At 48.6% G+C, this 19234-nt stretch overlaps 1 protein-coding gene across 2 annotated transcripts in view; it reads left to right on the top strand.

The window, feature by feature from the left end:
* The window catches only part of ACOXL (acyl-CoA oxidase like), a 1650624-nt gene that overhangs the window by 1551249 nt on the left and 80141 nt on the right, over nt 1-19234 (top strand). For both annotated transcript variants that reach the window (XM_069606843.1, XM_069606844.1), the window contains one exon: nt 6801-6902. In XM_069606843.1, the coding sequence (XP_069462944.1) occupies nt 6801-6902 (102 nt within the window). The remainder of the gene's footprint in view (nt 1-6800; nt 6903-19234) is intronic.

Raw genomic sequence — 19234 nt, 5'->3', positions numbered from 1 at the left:
ATTAGCGGCATGCCGTAAACAGGATAAGATCACAAGTGTCCCGGACATGCAAATAACGGCCTCCTGAAGGCCGAAAAAGTGTTTACCAGCATGGAGTCAATACCGGCATCGCCGACCAGGCGTTAAGAACCCTGAGCAGTGTTTCCAAGAGCCACAGGTGCACACAATCAGCACAGGTGGAGGCAATGGAGTCAGGGCCAGTACAAAAGGAGCACACCCACACACCACACCCCCTCCCACACCAAGATGATACCAATAGTAGTAGCATTACTGGAGCTGCAGGCCCTGCTTGCAATGCCTCAACAACAACAACAGCCGCCACCACAGAGGAGACGCGGGAGGAGAAGGAGGGTGAGACAGTCCCAGCTTGCCCGACCAGTGCAGCCACCGTTACCACGCCGGCAGCCCCCAATCCCTCGCATCAGAGCCACCCCCTTCAACCTAACACCTGAGCAGATCCACACCCTGTACCGGCTTGAACGTGACACCGTCACCACCATAGTGGACCTGATACACAACGACATTGTGAGCCTCATAGAAATACGCACCGCCATCCCCCTCTACTGAAGGTAGTGTCTGTGCTCTACTTCCTTGCCACAGGCACTTACCAGCACACAGTGGGGCACATGCACGGCATATCACAACCCTTATTTTCCCGGATACTGAACCGAGTACTGGATGCCCTCCTCAAGCACACAAGGGACTACATATCCCTACCACGGACTCCCCAGGAGATATTCGATACAAAAGTTGCCTTCCATGCACTGGCAGGCATGCCAAATTGTGGAGGTGCCCTCAACTTCACCCATGTGGAGTTGGTGGTCCCGCATGCTATGGAGGTGGTGTATCGCAAGCACAAGCAATACCACTCCATCAATGTGCAGATGGTATGCAACGCCAGCAAGATCATCACACATTGCTGTGCCCGAAATCCAGGATCAACTTATGACTCTTTGGTACTGTGGAACTCCCCGCTACCACGCTACATGGAGCGACATGCTGGACGACGTGCCTGGCTGCTTGGTGAGTTGCCTGACTGGGCCATGGCAGTGCATTGGGGTTGTGAGGTGGGTGGCTGCATACTCCACCTGGGTGGGAATGGGGAGGATGCATACTCCACCTGGGTGGGAATGTTGACGTCAGTGCACGATGTGCACATCACCGAACACTGTGCCCCAAAGCAACTGAAATGGTACATGACAACCAAATCCCATAGTGATGAAGTAAGGCCGACACCGATCACTACATGACTAACAGGTAACCAGCCCACATCCCACAACACATGCACCACTCATCAGCGGCCCTCACACACCGTAAGGTCATCCTGCACTATGCACTGCATATGCGCGATGTTGCTGACTCCCGCATTTCACCACACAGGACAGTTATCCCTGGCCATGCATTGAACTGAGTCGACCTGGGATACCACAGTGTGTCACTGGTTCGGCACACCCGTAGGAGTGCTGCATGTCACCATGGAACTGATCAGTGCAGAATGCCCAATATAGAACTGAGTACAGCCAAAGCTCCCTACTACCAAATTCCACAGAACAATACTCATCACTGATTTTACACCAACACTGCTGTATGCACGTGCAACAAGATGTCAGTGCACACCATGACCCATCTTGAAGATGCAACCCACACCATTCGTCCATTGCACAGGACACATAGCGGGCCAGAAATGGGGTCAATGCATCCAGGGACATGTGCGTGTGGGCACAAATTACCTGCTTCCATGTAAGACTAGTACAGTTGTCCTACATGAATGTGCGAACACTTACCTTCATTCCACTCTCATGGTGGTGATGGTGGCTATCCCTTGAAGTCGTGGCTCATGACCCCTGTCTGAAACCCACAGAACAGATACGAGGAGGACTACAATCGTTCCCATACCCGTACACGTGTGGTGATAGAGCAGACCTTTGGCCTGTTGAAGGCACGATTTCGCTGCCTCAGCCGGTCGGGTGGGGCACTCCTCTACAGCCATGAGAAGGTGACCAAGATCACCATGGCATGTGTAATACTGCACAATATGTGCATCCCTCGGAACGTGCCCCTGCCCCCTGACATGGAGCTGCTACCACCTGATGATGATGAAGGGGAGGAGGAAGATGTGGCAGGACATCATCACGGTGCCGATGCACAGGAGGGACGTGCCGTGCGGCAGTCATTGATTGCACAATATTTCTGACACACAAGTCAGCAGAGGGGGACATAATGTTAGGACATAGGGCACTGGGTGTGGGGATACATGTACACTATGCACTGTGCAAGAATAAATGACACATGCGCAATGATGAATGTCCACTCTGTTTTTTTTGTTACACACCGGTGTATTAAAAGTGAAAATATCAATGTGAAAAACAAGGAGCCAGGGGGAGGCATGTCCCGTAGGCGCTGCGCACGGAGCGACCGACGGAGCGGGCTGGTCTGGGTGGAGTTGCTCATTGATGGTGTGTCCTCATGCTGAGGCTGTTGGCCAGGATGAGCTACCTCCAGAGCATCGGCCCTGCAGTCGAGCACCTCACAGAGGTGGTTGGTGCTTTCCGTTATGGACTGGCCCAGTGCCCTCAAATCAGCACGCCACTCCTCCCTGGCCTGGCGATTGTCCTGCACGAATTCTATTATCAGGGCAGTGAGCTGGTCAGCCCGCTGTACATCGGTGGATGAAGCAGTGGCCCTGCTGGGGATCGGGCTGACATGTCCTGCCGGCGCTTCCTCAACGGGACTGTACACAGGACTGCCATGTCCCTGTGTCTGTCCTTGGCAAGACTGCTCCAGTGTGTCGCTCTCACCAGAGTCACTGAAGGATACCTGGGAGTTTGAGAAGTCTTCAGGGTTGTGCACGACTTCCACAGTGTCGTCCTCAGTTGCTTCCCAAATGTCATTAGGGCTGTCCTCAACTTCGAGGAGGGCCATGGCTGCCACTTCCCCAGCCACACTGGACTCCTCGGACCATGGCGTTGGGCAGGTGTCTGCAGGGAGGGGCGGGGGTGCTGCACCCTCCACGGGCCTTGCTGGTGCTGGTGGTGAACGTCCCAGTGTTGTCTTTGTCGCTGGGAGACTGCGGCCCCTGCCTTGGCCCCTGGATGTGCTGGGATGGTTGCTCTCCTGCTCCTCACTGTCATGCTCACTGCCTGTGGGGGTGGAAGAGAGGGACGGCATGAGTGATGTTTGGATAGCCAGCATTCATAAATGGCTACGATAGCACATTCAGACAAATGTGGGTAATCGGCATTTGTGTAGGGAACCGCACGTCATTCCATACTTGGGTGGTCAATGCATGCATATGTCGGTGTCACTCATGTTGGCCAGGTACTGTGCTGTCTAACATGCACACTGTTTACATCAACTACCCTGTGTGCCTCATGGAATGAGCAACTTTGTGTGGTATGTGTCATGTACATTATGGCCTTGCACCTGGCACTGGCTTGGGTCTCACTTGCTTCGGCATGATTTACAGGGGGGGTGTGCATGGCCGACCATGCCATGACTCTTTGGCCAGACGTTAGCAGTGACTTTCATAACATTTGCCATAACAGTATTTACTTTGGACACTCACCTCCATCAGCGGATGACGTCTCGCCACACTCCATTTCTCCGACCCCTTCAATGGATTCGGCCCCTATCTTGGCTGCACATGTCTCCTCCCACGGCATGAGTTTTATTGGCGAACTTGGGCCTCCTCCGGTCTCCAAGGCCTGGTTTCTGTTCGCAGAAAGGATGCTCCGCACCCTCAGCCGCAGGTCATCCCACCTTTTGCAGCAATCCTTTACGGTGCGGGGGGTGTTGCCCACTGCGCTCACCTTCTGGCATACTAGTGCCCAGATTTTTTTTTTTTTCTGCACCGCCTCCCTCCGCATGTTGCTGCTAAAAACAGTCCCAGCATGCTTGTGTAGGGTATCTACAAGCATTTGCAGCTCATCTGGGCTGAACTGCTTCTTTCGGAGGCGGGCAGCTCACTTCTTTGGTGCTTTGGGCATTCCTGGGTGGTTGTTGGTACTTTCCGGTCGCTCACCAGTATGCCAGGGTTCCTGTGTGGTGAGGATGGCAATGGATTGTGTTTTTAAAGATGGCCGCCGTGCTCCTTCTCGTTCCTGTGCGATGATGCTATTTCCGGTTCCGCAATTTAACGGTGACCGTAAATAGCGGTGACCGCTATTTACCGTCACTGCTAATGGCGCGTTGGTCTATGGCGGTGGTGTTGTCTATGGTGCGATTCATGCCAGTAGGGGGTTTTTCGGGCCCTTTTGCGGCATGGCGCTAGGTCCCTTACCGGCATGGCGCAAAGCTTGTCCCCGCGAACTCGTAATAGTATGCTTTTAGCAGGCTACTGCCAGCTCGGACACGCTATTTGCGCCATGCCGGTAAGGGACGGTACTTACCTCCAAACTCGGAATGAGGGCCCCAGTCTAGAAATAAACGCATATGGCACTGTTTTGTCAGGACTTACTTTCACTCAATTACCTCCTCATCCCATCTTCTGTGTACATGCTCATTTTAATGAAGGGGGTCAGCCACAGGTTATATCTTTGTTTATCAAGCTGTCTGTTAAAAAAACATTTCTTTCTTGCACTTTAGCACCACCCATACCTGTAAAATGGGCTATAAACATACTCTCCACCCCATCCCCGGCCTATTTTTTTGGTGACCGAGACATAAACTGTGGTAAGAATAATTTGTTTACCCTCCCTACAGGAAAAAAGCAGAGCTATTTGGGGGAGGGATGGATTGTGTTAGGGCCATCTTTGGAGCAGATGCACCCTCAATCTAGATCGTGTCTAGATTGAGGGTACCACCACATGCATAACAAATCTGCCTCAAGACAGAGCCACAGAGAAGCCTTGTTACCAACTTACAAGTAATAAACAAGGTAGGAAGAGACAAAGCAGGGGAAAATGTGATGGCATCAAAGAAAGCATACATGGATTTTAACAGACAGCAGTGGGTATGCGACATAGATACCGAGAAATGCATATCATGTGCTGCTCGTGTTGTACAGCGCAAAAGGTATGCAAAGTATGGAGGGCATTTACTTCACAATGTTGGACAAGGTAAGATTGTGCTGTGATCTGCATTTCATTAAAGAAAGTGCTCGCTAAGCATGAACACCAGACTGAGTTTGATATCCTCTCTATACCACTGTTTTAATAAGTCGCCTGAGAAACATAGGAAGCAGAAGCATTAACATAGATATGCTGATCCTGCTCCTAAACCAACCCTGACCTGAATTCTCCCTGGGATCAAGTGCAAAACATTATTGAGGCTACTTTGGTGACAGTATTGGCAAAGCAAGATCTAGCTTCTACATGAAAGGAAGATCCTGCAAAAAACACACATGACTGATGAGGTGTCGGAATTAATTCTACAAAAACAAGAGGGTCTCTTAATACTAACACCTTTTGGATGGGCTACTGTTATCACACCACTGTATTATCATCCCTTTAAAGGTAAAACATTATGTGCAAAAAAAGGTTGTGCACATCCTTCAAAATTATGTGGAATAAAAGAATAATGGATAATAAGATACAAATACACAGTAACTATTTACAGTACAATATTAAAAAGATGACCCCACAACAAAACAATAATCACTCCATAGAGACAGTTATGTTATATGGGTACAAAGAGTCATTAGATCACCATCTGGACATACCCACTTAATATAAACAATCACTTGGTGAAGATAATAAATAGCCCATCAATGTATTCATACAACTACATGTTCCAGTCCCTCAGATCAGTATTGGATCTTCTTCAGTGGCTGAAAAATGAGGGTAATCAAATCTTAGAATTTACATAAATGCTCAATATACCAAAAAATCATCAATTGCACAATTTCTTAATGAACCAATCATTTTTTGTGATATATATATATTGCACATTGCCATAAAGGTCTTCCATCCACAACAATTATTGCTCACATTTCATTGTATGCCACGTTTTTAAAAAGTTGAAAATACGTTCTGCTCCTATTTTAAGTTTATTCAATGGAAAGTTGCATCTAACTCTAAATCCTCATGACATGAAAACATTCTTTACAAACACAGTTTACATGCTTTTTAAGATAATGTTTTCTTTAATTTCAAGGAAGATCACTTGTTTCGCCCTAATGTGTGGCAATCCACCTTTGGAGATTAGAATTCTAAAATTACTAATATGTTCACTCAAGTGCATTACTTTTTACTTTTCATTCTCAAGAAACCAAATCTCTTATTACCTTTGTGGATCCTTAATTTACAAAAGTTACTCTTCTAAGAAGGTACCACAAATGTTTTTTTTTATCAGAAACATCTCTGAGGCAAAGGCTGTTAACAAGCTGAGCTATACAAGGTGGCTGAAAGGTTACACTGACCATTATTCATGCCGACGCATGGAGAAGTAACAATCAAAAACATATATATCACTCCTCCTAATGTCCTTATATTTAAATGGTGACTGAAAAAATTGGTCTAGATATACTACAACAAATAAATACTACATTTTAAGTCCCCTAAATCTGCCAGTTTAGCCCCTTCCCATATATTATGTAGTGTGTGTGGAACTAGTTGAAACTAAGAATTAGTTTTTGTCCCTCTTTCTATTGTTGTCACGATTCTAGAGTGAAAGACTGCGTAAGTAAGTGTGGTATCTTGGGCAATGGTTTCTACGACATGTATCTTGCGCACACAGCTACTTAATGAACCATAGTGATTTGATGTGACCTTGCAATGCCATTGTTATATAATATGTATAATATATATGTCACATATAATTCTGCTAATTACATTTTTTTTGTTTGCATTTTGTTTCTTTAGTTCTGTCTTTTATATGGAACTAAGTTGGTGTTTCAGGAAAGAGCATGGTACTTGGAGCACACATACTTGACTCCAGCAACCAGTGCCAAAATCAGAAATCAGGTAACTTACCTTTGTGCAATGTGAGACCTCCTCAAAGCTGCTTGCTTTAAATCTGTTTTGAAGTCAAAAAGATTTTCATCCGTAAGAATTCCTCTGCAGATCTCAACTTTTGAATCGTATAGATAATATAGTGTGGTACAAAGACTCAGAGGGTATTGTGACGAATCCAGGGAATTAGTCCCCTCTCCCCAAAGGGGACATGGCAAGCAGGATCCCACTTGGGCTAAACTCCCTTTAGACTAAAAATCTCCAGAAATGATCCTCCCTAACCCCCAGGCCCTAATTCCTTTGTTGGCTATGTGGGAGTTACACTGTATAATAATTTGCAGCTTCCTGTGAGAATGGCTGGTTTGGTTTCTGACACTCTGTATTCACCGTCCTCACCTGGAACAAGAGAACAGTGGATAATCCCACCCTCTGGAGGAGTGGCAGATAAGGACCCAATCAGAACTGGAAAGGAGGAGGAGAGAGTACCAGGAGCTGGAAAGGGCCGGAGACCTCCTTGTGGGAGGTGTGGCAGCACAAAGGGAACATACGGCATGTGTGGTGGAACCAGGGGCAGCTGAGCCCACGGAATGTTCACAGTATCTGCCGAAAAAGGTGCTGAATGTGCCCGGCACAGAAGAGAATGGGATAACTAACGCCTCCCAAGATGCAAATAACTGGCATGCAGGGAAGCATTCGCCAGAGTCCCGCCAGAAGCGAGTGGGAAAGGAGAGCAAGCTGTGCCTGGCACAGAAGCCTGTAGAAAAGTTGAATAAGCCGTGCCACATCGAGCAAACTCTCTGACCCTCCAGAGGAGCACTGCCTGGAAAGCAGAGGAACGTGCTGGCTCATGGGAAAACTGGGCGAAGGTTGGTGAGACCCAACAAAATCCCAATTTGGAGTAAGAGTAATGAAACCCCAAGGCCAGGTGAAGGTAATGAAACCCCATTGCAGGGTGAGAGTAATGAGACCCCCAAGGTGGGGTGAGAACGAGACCCCAAGACAGGGGTGAGAGTAACGAGAATCTAAGTGAGAGGCCTCAAGGTGGGGTGAACCCAAAGAAACCCCAAGGCGGTGTGAGAGTAACCAAACCCCAAGGTGCAGTGAGAGCAACAAGACCCTGAGGCGGTGTGAACCCAAAGGTGGGATGCGAGCAGCAAGAGCCCAGGGTGTGGCGAGAGCCAAGAAGCCCCAAGTCGGGGTGATCCCAAAGAAGACCCAAAACAGGGTGCGAGCAAATAAGACCCAAGGTGGGGGGAACACAAAGAAACACCAAAGTTGGGTGAGAGCAACGAGAGCCCATGGCGATGTGAGATCCCCAACAGACCCTAAGGTGGGGTAATCGCAAAGAAGCCCCTATGTGGGGTGATCCTCAAGTGACCCCAAGGTGGAGTAAGACTAAAGAAGCCTCAAGGCTGGCAAATTCCGAAGATACCCCTAGGTGGTGTGAGAGCAACAAGACCCCAAGGTGGGGGGAGAGTAGAGAAACCCCAACGTGGGGTGAAGACCAAGAATTTCCCAGGTGGAGAGAACGCCAGGAGTCGCTAGGTGGGGTATAGAAGGAGCAAGTCCAGAGTCTGGATATGAGCCAAGGGTCCCCAAGTGGCAAAATAGGAAGAAGACAAGAGACTGAGACAAAACCCTGGTGGAGCAAAGGAGAGAGAGATAAATCCTAGACCAACAACAAACCTAAGGGGAGAGAGAAAGAGTGAAGAGACATTCAGTGTGCTTGATTGACTTTGCATCTGGATGAGGAGACCCTTTTCATAGACACACCAGTGTGGGCTCAGAAACCAGCTTTGCCCCTTTAAATCGGGCAAGGGACCAAACTATGCCTTTGTTTAATGTATGTTTTTCCTTTGTAGTGGTATGGTTAGAACTCAAGTTAGCAAAGAATTCTGGACCGAGGACTTTTATTTTTGTAAGACATCCTGACAAGCACCCTTTTATGTTTTTCTATATAGAGTAGGTTGAAGAATCTTAGGCTTTGGGACAACTTAGGCCTTGTGTTTTCTAATAAAGTAGTAGTCAGCAAAAAAGCCACTGGGCCTCATTACGAGTCCGGCGGTAGCTGTGCTGGAAAAACCGGCAGGCTGCTGCCGGACCCGTAATACTATTCCGCCTCTGTGATTGCCGGAATCACCGGGGCATTACAACCCCGTTGACCCGGTAATTCCGGAGGCGGAATTCTGTAAATCCTCATTATCATGGAGTCACATAGGACTCCATGGGGATGGGGACCATAGAAACACTGGTTCCATCTATGACAGAGCCAGTGTTTCCATGTCTGCCTGCAGGCAGGTGGTGTTAATCCCGCCAGGTCAGACCTGGCGAGAGTGATACCTCCCGCCTGCAGGACTCTGAATCAGCCGGTCTGGAAACACCGTGGCAGGGGTTTTACCACCACTGTTGTTTCCGGACCAGCAGGGTCGTAATGAGGCTCACTGTGTCCGTCTCCTGATTCTGATCTACCACAGTATTCTTAGTGGTTAGAGGCTGTACCGTGTGCACAATCATACATAGTTATGGTTTAGATGAATTCCCCCTAAGAATAGTACTTTTTGTGTGCCTTATAACATTTCTGCCGTTTGACGAATCTTCAAAAAACATTCCCAAAAATATATAGACTCTGAATCTTTTTGGGAAGTTTGGTGTGGTTTCATTAAGGACAAAAAAGAAGGTGGGTGAGGCGCGCACTCCCGGTCCTGGTCAATTGAACCTGTTGCAAAAAATATATTAAGTAGCTGGGTCAAATCCCAAAATGGACAAATATTCACAGGGTTAGATCCCTTCTGCTGCAAATCAGGTACTCAGTAATAACAGGGTTAGATCCCTTGCTGCAAATCAGGAACTCAGTAATAACAGGGTTAAATCCCTCAGCTGCAGTTCTGTGGTCTGTAGGTGTTCTCCTCCTAGCGCTTTCTTATCTCAAATAATCATCAGGGAGGCTGTTGAGCAGGTGTGTCTAATTAGACTCAAAGGATTCTGGTAGCTGTAGTGAAAACGTTTTTTTCTGTTCAGGTGACCAGCAACCGACACCCCTCCAAAGCACAAGTCCACAAGTTTTTGTACTGAATGCTATGGGAGTCCCGGGCTCCAGAGGCAGCGCCACGGGGTGACTGTGCCCCACTTTGGAGAATCATAAAGATGGTTCTCTCCCCTCCCCCAAATTTGGGAAGGACTTGTGCTTTGGAGGGGTGTCGGTTGCTGGTCACCTGAACAGAAAAAAACGTTTTCACTACAGCTACCAGAATCCTTTGAGTCTAATTAGACACACCTGCTCAACAGCCTCCCTGATGATTATTTGAGATAAGAAAGCGCTAGGAGGAGAACAACTACAGACCACAGAACTGCAGCTGAGGGATTTAACCCTGTTATTACTGAGTACCTGATTTGCAGCAAGGGATCTAACCCTGTTATTACTGAGTACCTGATTTGCAGCAGAAGGGATCTAACCCTGTGAATATTTGTCCATTTTGGGATTTGACCCAGCTACTTATTATATTTTTTGCAACAGGTTCAATTGACCAGGACCGGGAGTGCGCGCCTCACCCACCTTCTTTTTTGTACTGAATGCTATGGGAGTCCCGGACTCCAGAGGCAGCGCCACGGGGTGACTGTGCCCCTGTAACGCTCACCTGATTCCCGCAGAGGCGCCGGTCTTGACTGGGTGAATGCCGTATCTTCAAAGGTGATGTGTAACACACGGTTGGCTCTGTGGGCTGGACCTCTGTGCACTGTATGTCTGACTTGAAAGAGTAAGATGTCTGCAGATAGAAAATATGGGATTAATGAACTGGGGTTATTGGGTGCCTCTCTCCTCTTCCCTTTCTCTTCTCCTGTAGAACCCCAAAGGTTAACGCCCTCACCTTAGGTAAGTGAACGCCAAGCTCTCCATCTGCCTCGGGGCAGGGTGCCGTAACCAGTTTCTTCACTGAATAAGGGTGCAGGCCTCTTGACCTCAGAGGACTGCTGTCCGTCGTTAACTGCACGAACGGTAAGTTCTGGGCACTTCAAATGTCTTAAAAGTCTTTTGTAATGATATCTCTTGTTTTGCAGGGTTCCGGCGATGGCGGATGGTGGGCTGATGAGAGTTGAGGATCGAACCCGCGTGAGGAATAGAAGCGCCTGGAAGCACGTAAGTAAGCGCTTGTAGCCTGCTTCACGATGCGCACTAACTGTCCCTTTTATCTTGCAGGTACAAGTTCGGAGCTTTAGAGAAGCTGAAGGGTGCTGGAATACCCACTGGATTCGGCGTGGGAAGGAGTAATGGCACGTGAGTAATAAAGTTGCCCAATGTCTTTAAACGCACCTTCTTTTGTCTTTCAGATGCGGGATGCAGCGCCGAAGGCCTCCGGAGCGTGCGAAGAGCTGGTAAGCTTTTGTCTTTCAGATGCCGGAATGCAGTGCAAAGACCTCCGGAGCGTGCGAAGAGTAGGTAAGCCTTTGTCTTTCAGATGCCAAAATGCAGCGCGAGGCGTTGGTGACAGCCGATGGACCAGGTAAGAGATGCGCTGCCACTGAAGACCGTAGTGCTAACCTGTTCTTTCTTTGTCTTTACAGGTGCTGCTGAAGACTGGATTCCAGGATGGTAAGCCTTTGTTCCCTTAGGCCCAGGAGCAGAAGACACGATGAGCGTTCTGCTGCAGAGAATGCAGAATAACACAAAGCAAGATTCATCCATCGGGTGTGGTTTAAATAGCCTCCTGTAGTGCTTAGGTGTCTCCTTCCACAGCCACGCCTAGGTAAGAAAAGAGTTCCTGCTTTCCAGAAGAGTTCCAGTGTTCTGAACCTAGGGAGTGGCTCCTGCCCCACCCAACAGGAAAAGTAGTCCCAAACAGAAGAGGATCAGGGGTTCAACTGGCAGGTAAGTAAGCAGCATGGTCTGCTGCAGGTAAATCCACCCAAGCATTATGAGCCCGGCGCTTCCAGCGCTGGGACTGGGCATCTTTATGAGCCTGGTGCCACTGGCGCCAGGACAGGGTCCAAAAGGTCCCAATTGGGACTGGCTGGCACTCGGAACCGGGGTTATGGGTCTGCTTCCAAGGGAGTCGGGCAAGTCCTGATCTTTTGGAAGCAGAGATCATGACAGCCCCACTTTGGAGAATCATAAAGATGGTTCTCTCCCCTCCCCCAAATTTGGGAAGGACTTGTGCTTTGGAGGGGTGTCGGTTGCTGGTCACCTGAACAGAAAAAAGTTTTCACTACAGCTACCAGAATCCTTTGAGTCTAATTAGACACACCTGCTCAACAGCCTCCCTGATGATTATTTGAGATAAGAAAGCGCTAGGAGGAGAACAACTACAGACCACAGAACTGCAGCTGAGGGATTTAACCCTGTTATTACTGAGTACCTGATTTGCAGCAAGGGATCTAACCCTGTTATTACTGAGTACCTGATTTGCAGCAGAAGGGATCTAACCCTGTGAATATTTGTCCATTTTGGGATTTGACCCAGCTACTTATTATATTTTTTGCAACAGGTTCAATTGACCAGGACCGGGAGTGCGCGCCTCACCCACCTTCTTTTTTGTACTGAATGCTATGGGAGTCCCGGGCTCCAGAGGCAGCGCCACGGGGTGACTGTGCCCCACTTTGGAGAATCATAAAGATGGTTCTCTCCCCTCGCCCAAATTTGGGAAGGACTTGTGCTTTGGAGGGGTGTCAGTTGCTGGTCACCTGAACAGAAAAAAACGTTTTCACTACAGCTACCAGAATCCTTTGAGTCTAATTAGACACACCTGCTCAACAGCCTCCCTGATGATTATTTGAGATAAGAAAGCGCTAGGAGGAGAACAACTACAGACCACAGAACTGCAGCTGAGGGATTTAACCCTGTTATTACTAGTACCTGATTTGCAGCAAGGGATCTAACCCTGTTATTACTGAGTACCTGATTTGCAGCAGAAGGGATCTAACCCTGTGAATATTTGTCCATTTTGGGATTTGACCCAGCTACTTATTATATTTTTTGCAACAGGTTCAATTGACCAGGACCGGGAGTGCGCGCCTCACCCACCTTCTTTTTTGTACTGGTTTCATTAAGGGGCGAAATGTTCTAGGAGGGATCTTAAAACTTTCAAAATTCGTATTGACTTCAATAGGACATAAAATGCTGTCATACCTGCAGCTCAAACCGCTGGACAGATTTTCACCAAAACTCCCATTATGGTATAGTTGGAACTTCACCAGGCTGCACGCTAGCTCCAGTGGCTATTGTAAATGCCTTGGTGGGGAATGGGGCTTGGCTGAACCTCATGCCCCAGGCACCTCAGCTACACCTTGCATTCCCAGAATATGTTGCTCAAAGAGACACATGTCAACTTGCACTGCAAAATAGATGTTAAATGAAATGTATAGTTTTTTCATATTTTAAAGAGGAATTTTTAATAACTTGCATACAGTGTTGTAACAGAATGAAATATCTTCAGTTATAAGAAGTGTTCAAATTCTCTGAAAATGTTTTGTAGGGTGCATTATGGTAAATTTTCCCTGCCCAATTTCTTCTGTAGATTGGTTGGTAGTGCTTGCGATATGGCTAAAGCCCATGCACCAGGGATTGCAGCCACTGGCTGTGGCCGCAAACTATGTACAATGGCCCCCAATGCCATTATGGCGACATATTGGACTCTGGACCAGGTTGCAGGCTACATCCAATGGATATTGAGAGTGGTTAGGTGGGGCAGGCGTCGGGCTTCTGTATTGCGTCATAAGCAATTCAACCACGACGTGCATCACCAACATGTTCTGCTAAAAGTGGCACATCAATATGCGCTTCAAAAATAGGTTTTAATGGATTTCCTTCCTCCCGCAGATTCCTCATTTGGTAGATATCTTCATCCAGCTCTGTTGCTCGGAAACTTTTTCGACAAGGGGCGTAGTGGACCTCGACTCAGACGTTGATCCATCTTGCTAGGTGCTTGATCGCCGGCTCGAGCGTCATATATATACCATGTCACTACGCCCCATACCTCTATTCCTTTTTTTTGCGTGCTCGACATGCTGCTCTGAGGAACACTGTGCCATTTGAGTCTGTTTCAACCTATTTTCATCAGATTTGTTTTTTTTCTCGACCACGAGATATCCGCGCCTCAGATTTTGGATTTTAAAAGGTGCCACTCGAAAATGTCAGTGACCGACCTGCATGACAAGTGTGGTGCCTCGGCACAGGTCATGACACAGAGGTGTGTGTGTCGTGTGGCAAGATGAACCCAAAATCGGAGCATTAGGGGTCAGCCAAACTCATGTTAGGCCAAACCGCCGTCAAAATCTCCTGCGTGGTTGACCGTTCGGTCCTCTGAGGCTGAGACTGAGAGGCTGAACCCTGAAAAAGACAAAGAGAAACATCGGCGTAAGATGAAGAAGCAGTCCCACTCTAAGAGCTACTCTTCTTCGTCTTAGTCTCATAAGAAAAAAGCACCACCGGCACCAACAAGATTCCGATTCTTCCTCAGAAAGAGGTAAGCCGTTGGCTGTGCCGACCACTCAGAAGTGTGGGAAGAGTTTAAAAGTCAGATGCTGGTTATGTTCGAAAAACACACAGCTGCAGGTGCGGGTGTGCCCCCCAAGCAGCTGGCCTCAGTGGCAGCAACAGGGCTCGGTACTCCCGACTACATGCAAGCCCTAGTGCCGATGCCATCAGCATCAGGAAAGCCTTCTGGCTCGATGCCGAGAAAAGCACCTAAACCCTCGATGCAGGGGTCTTCCTGCGAGCTGCAGGGTTTGGGTGTCTGCGATGCCTCTTCGGTGACCAATGTTCGACGCCAACAGTCATCCCATCGACATCAAGGGATAAGCCTTTGGCCCTGACAATCGGCAACGGTTCGTTCGTCCCACTCTCCCAGGACGATTTGTTTAATTCTATGGCGTCCATCTTTGGCACCGACGGTGGAGATGACCAAGGGGACATCGATCCGGTTTATGCAGGGACGGATGGCGTTGACTATTTTGATGACTAGGCAGGTCTCTTGGCGCTGGCACAAGGGCTCCAAAACGCCAGCGGGCTGGACACATCCCCAGATGTGGAATTACACTAGAGCCAGCCTTACACTCACGCCCATGCCAAATTTCGGACACTAGTGGATAGGGTGGTTGATACTTTAGGGCTGAATGCTTCGGTAGTGCCAGCCCAGGTATATGAATTGGCAGACATCCTACACGAGGGCCCAGTTACTGAGAGGCATATGCCACTGAACCCGGTGATTGCCAATCCAGTAGCCTCTTTGTTGCAACATCCCTGCTGCATTCCCCGGTCAGCTCCAGTATGACGGGGGAAGTACAGGCAAGAGGTGACCCAACAACATCTTCTCACCCTTCTCCGGGAAGGTCTTGTTGTGCAGGAAGCCACAGTTTCTACCAGAGCGGCCTACTCTACTTCGAATCTGCCTCCTGACAGGGGAAGGTAAGCGGATTGATGCAATGGCAAAACAAATATTTACGTCTGGCAGCATATTTTAAATAAATATACTTTCTTTCTGTACACCGGCCTGGTAATTGGTTCATTGTTGGCACAGGGGAAGCGATCCACAGGGCTCTGAGTCTTCAGAGGGGCGTATTTGGATCCTGAATTAAGGGTACGTTGTGGGCTCTCTCAAGTGGGGGGAATGAACTCCCTATGTTCAGTGTGGTCTCCCAATATACCGTTACAAATATGTGCTTGTGGCACAGAAGTACAGTACACATAGCTTCAGCAGCAGTGGTATGGCTGTTTGTATGTTGATGGTACTCTCAATGTCCATCTGGATAAGGGTGAGGAGGTTCGCAATTGTTTGGCAGATGATGTGATACACTGTTATCAACGGTGCATCTGTCATTGTCCAGGGCAATGGTCTGACTCTGGATAGGGCGCCCTCCTCCTCTTCCGCCTTGGCCCTGGTGGGTTCCATTGTTGCTGCTGCTGTGCTATCCTCTGTAGGTCAAAAATACCGCAGGAGTCCCTGGATAGCATAGTTAGCACAAGTTGGTGCTTAGAAATACGTTTGGGGAAGGTGTGTGTCTTACATACCCTGTTAGAGTCATTTGGGTGCACCTGTGGCTTTTTCTTCACCTGGATGCATTTACCTCCACCTTTTTGGTGGAGTTAACTGCGCCCACTTTTAGGCGGAGTTACTGTGCATTTTTGGCAGTATTTCGTCAGTAGTTCCACTTGTAATATGGTCGAATTACCATTTTTATTCCTGGCGGTAATTCCAACTGCGGAATTAGCGCTGGGGCTAATTCCGCTAGATTTCAGCAGTAATATCGCCAATCCTAATTCCACTGGTGTTAATTCTGACAACGGAATTAACACCCATTTCCTAGATCGCTTAGTTCAGCAAAGTGGTAAAAAAGCCAGTTACAGAATTACTGCCACTTTTACCACTTTTAGCACTTGTAATGAACTACAAACAGAAGATATAGGGTTTCATTACGATTGTGGTGGTAAGGCAACAACGGCGCCAGTAGTGCTACCGGTGCTGTTGTTACCATGCCACCACATTACGAGTTCTGCTCGCAGGTGCCGCTCTGCACGCCTGGTCAGACCAGGCGTGCAGAGCGGCACCCGCGAGCAGAACTGGATGGTAGCAATGGGGCTCAAATGGGAATGGGGATGTAGCGGCTCTGGGTCCCGCGCAAGGGGAATTATCGGGACCACTGAGGTCGGAATGGCCCGGTAATTCTCGTTTCGCGGGACCCGGACCTGGACCCGAGTTTGGGGGTAGCCATGCCGGTATAAACGGCATGGCTACCTCCAGCCTCGTAATGAGGCCCATAGTCATTATGATGTTAATCTGTGAAATTCACTGCACTCAGTCCACTGATTTTGCTAGATCCTTTGATTCTGCAATGAATTTATTAATTCCTAATATGCAGAGGTAACTATCACCTGAACCATATTTTTGATTCTATCGATATGTTACTTTTAAATATTGTTTAAGGGGCTCAAGTTACTTTCTTTGGAATATCTTTTAGTTGGGGCACAGGACAGCGGACTGATGAATCTGAGTGGCTTCCTCAGGTAAATCGCCCCCATCTACCTAGAACAGCAGCAGGGAAAATCAACAAAGAATTAAGAACCACATCAACTTCCTTTAGTTGATGACTTAGCTTATAGGTACTAAATTCTCTCTGCTGCTATTCCTATGTGGATTAGGGCCTTCATAAAAGGTTTCTGTGAAAGCCTGCGTTGCCAATGGCGCCGGTAGTTGGGAGCAGGAAGGACCTGAGTGCTGTTGCACTATTGCTGATGGCCACGGCCCCCCGCTGCCACCTACTTCAACACCAAGCCAGCACCCTTGTGGCAAAGCCAGCTCTGACAAGGGCACCAGTAGTTAGGAGCAGGACAGCAGAATGGACCTATGCGCCGTCACGCTATTGCTGATGGCCATGTCCCCATCCAGCACCTACTGCAATCCCAAGCCAGCACCCTTACGGCGAAACCCGCGCTGCCAAGGGCACCAGTAGCTGGGAGCAGGTGAGCAGGAAGAAACCAAGCGTCATCTCACTATTGCTGCTGGCCACACCTCTCGCCATCTGCTTCAACCCCAAGCCATTGCGGGCAAGGCCACACTGATAAGGGAGCTGGTAGTTTGGAACAGGGGAGCAGGGAAGACCTCAGCGCTATCGCACCATTTCTGCTGACCACGCTCCCCACCACTGCCTACTTGAGCCTCGAGCTGGCACCCTCCCGGTGAAGCCTGTGCTTCCAGGGGTGGTGGTAGTTGGAGTAGTTGGTGCTAGGGAGGGTGCCAGGCCAGACTCTACTACATATTTTCTTCCCCCTCCACCCATCGTAAGGCACAACACCAGGCAAGCCGGTAATGTCTGTAGCCAATAGTCAACTGCCATTGTGGTCCTTGAAGCCCTCTTGTGCCCCCGCCCTGGGCAGGCTTGGATTGGACCCAGTGGCTATAAAGGCATTAGTCACTTCACCTGCTAGGTTAACTACCAATTGGCGCTTATATACATTCTGTTTCAGCCACTGAAGAGTGGCATTTGGTGAAAAATGGAATACTTCCAAAAAGCCCTCTGCTGGAATCATTTAAAGGATGACCGGGAAAGCATTACTGAACGGCCATTAAGGGGGTCGGAAGCCAGACTTTAGCAAGCCTGTCAAGTCACTCTGTCGTTTCCCCTGGCCTGCTCAGACACTGCTTATGAACCCCTACAAAGCCTGCTCATCAGCTACTGTATACCAGGCTTCCCTCCTTCAACTTGCAGCTTACAATCTCAGGGATTTGTCTCCAGATAAGGTTGATAAAGTTGCATCCAGCAGATTTCGGTTGAAAGGGGGGGGACGGGGAGACGGACTAGCAAAAAACAAACACGCGGTCAAGGTACTAGAGCGCCTGTGTCGCGTACCTGCATACCTCGATGTTGGCGGATCCTGCCTCGCCCACGATGGTGTTGATCCAGTCCCTGGTGCTGATGTAAACTGGCATTGGAAATGGGCAAAGTGGCCAAACCACAAGTGAGAATGTGGTGAAGCCCTGCTGCCATTTCCCTGCACCATTTCCCTGCACCATGAGAAGACACCCTGGGGATTAACGTGGCCAGGTGCAAAGCAAGCACTCAACTGGGGTATCTGTCAGAGGGCAGAAGCAAGGAGGAGGAACGGAGAACTCCAGCTACCAAGGCGGAGAGCAGAGCATAGGGGAAGGATGAGCAGAACAGGAGAGCCAACAAGGAGAGAGAAGAAAAGGAAGGAAGAGCAGACAGAGAAGAGAGAACTACAGGAGCTCCAAGAACAGGAGACTGATAGTAGCCTGGGAGCATATGCAGCAAGCGTTGAGATGCAATGGGCTCTGTGCTGTGACTGTTTAAATAGGGGTTGCCCGGAAGGAAGACTGTGTCCCCGTTGCCGAGAAACTACAAGATTCCCATAGTGCTTATGCCCTCGGATCCAACGTACTCTAGCTACTGATAGTTCTTGCAAACCGAATTAATTTCAACTTAGATTGCTTGTTCGTTCAACATCATGATCAAGCGAAAAGCAAGACCAGATAATCTTAACGAGCATCAGGTGAAAAAAATACATGCTTATTACAGCTCCTATTACAGAGGTAAATAACTCAATCTGTGAAATCAAAACGTTATTAGCGGATTTTGGAGTAGAAATAGAACCTTACTCAGAAAGTCAGGCCTCTGTCGATGCTTCACATACACGTAACAAAGACTCTAAGATGCCTAGAGTGGGAGGCAGGTACAAACAATCGAAATTGGATTTTAAATGTGTGACAAACAGGGATACAATTAAGAAGGGCGCTGTGAGGAACCTGACGGCATCCTCATTTCTTTTCCCCCTCTCGGGTGACCAGGGAACGTCTATTGTTTTTGGATCCTGACCGTGGGGGTGGGTATGCAAGGGA

Source organism: Ambystoma mexicanum, chromosome 4p (assembly GCF_040938575.1).
Source record: "Ambystoma mexicanum isolate Mex_15411 chromosome 4p, UKY_AmexF1_1, whole genome shotgun sequence".
Taxonomy (NCBI): Eukaryota; Metazoa; Chordata; class Amphibia; order Caudata; family Ambystomatidae; genus Ambystoma; species Ambystoma mexicanum.
Note: the sequence above shows the minus strand (reverse complement) of the source record. Positions and strands in the feature narration are given on the sequence as shown.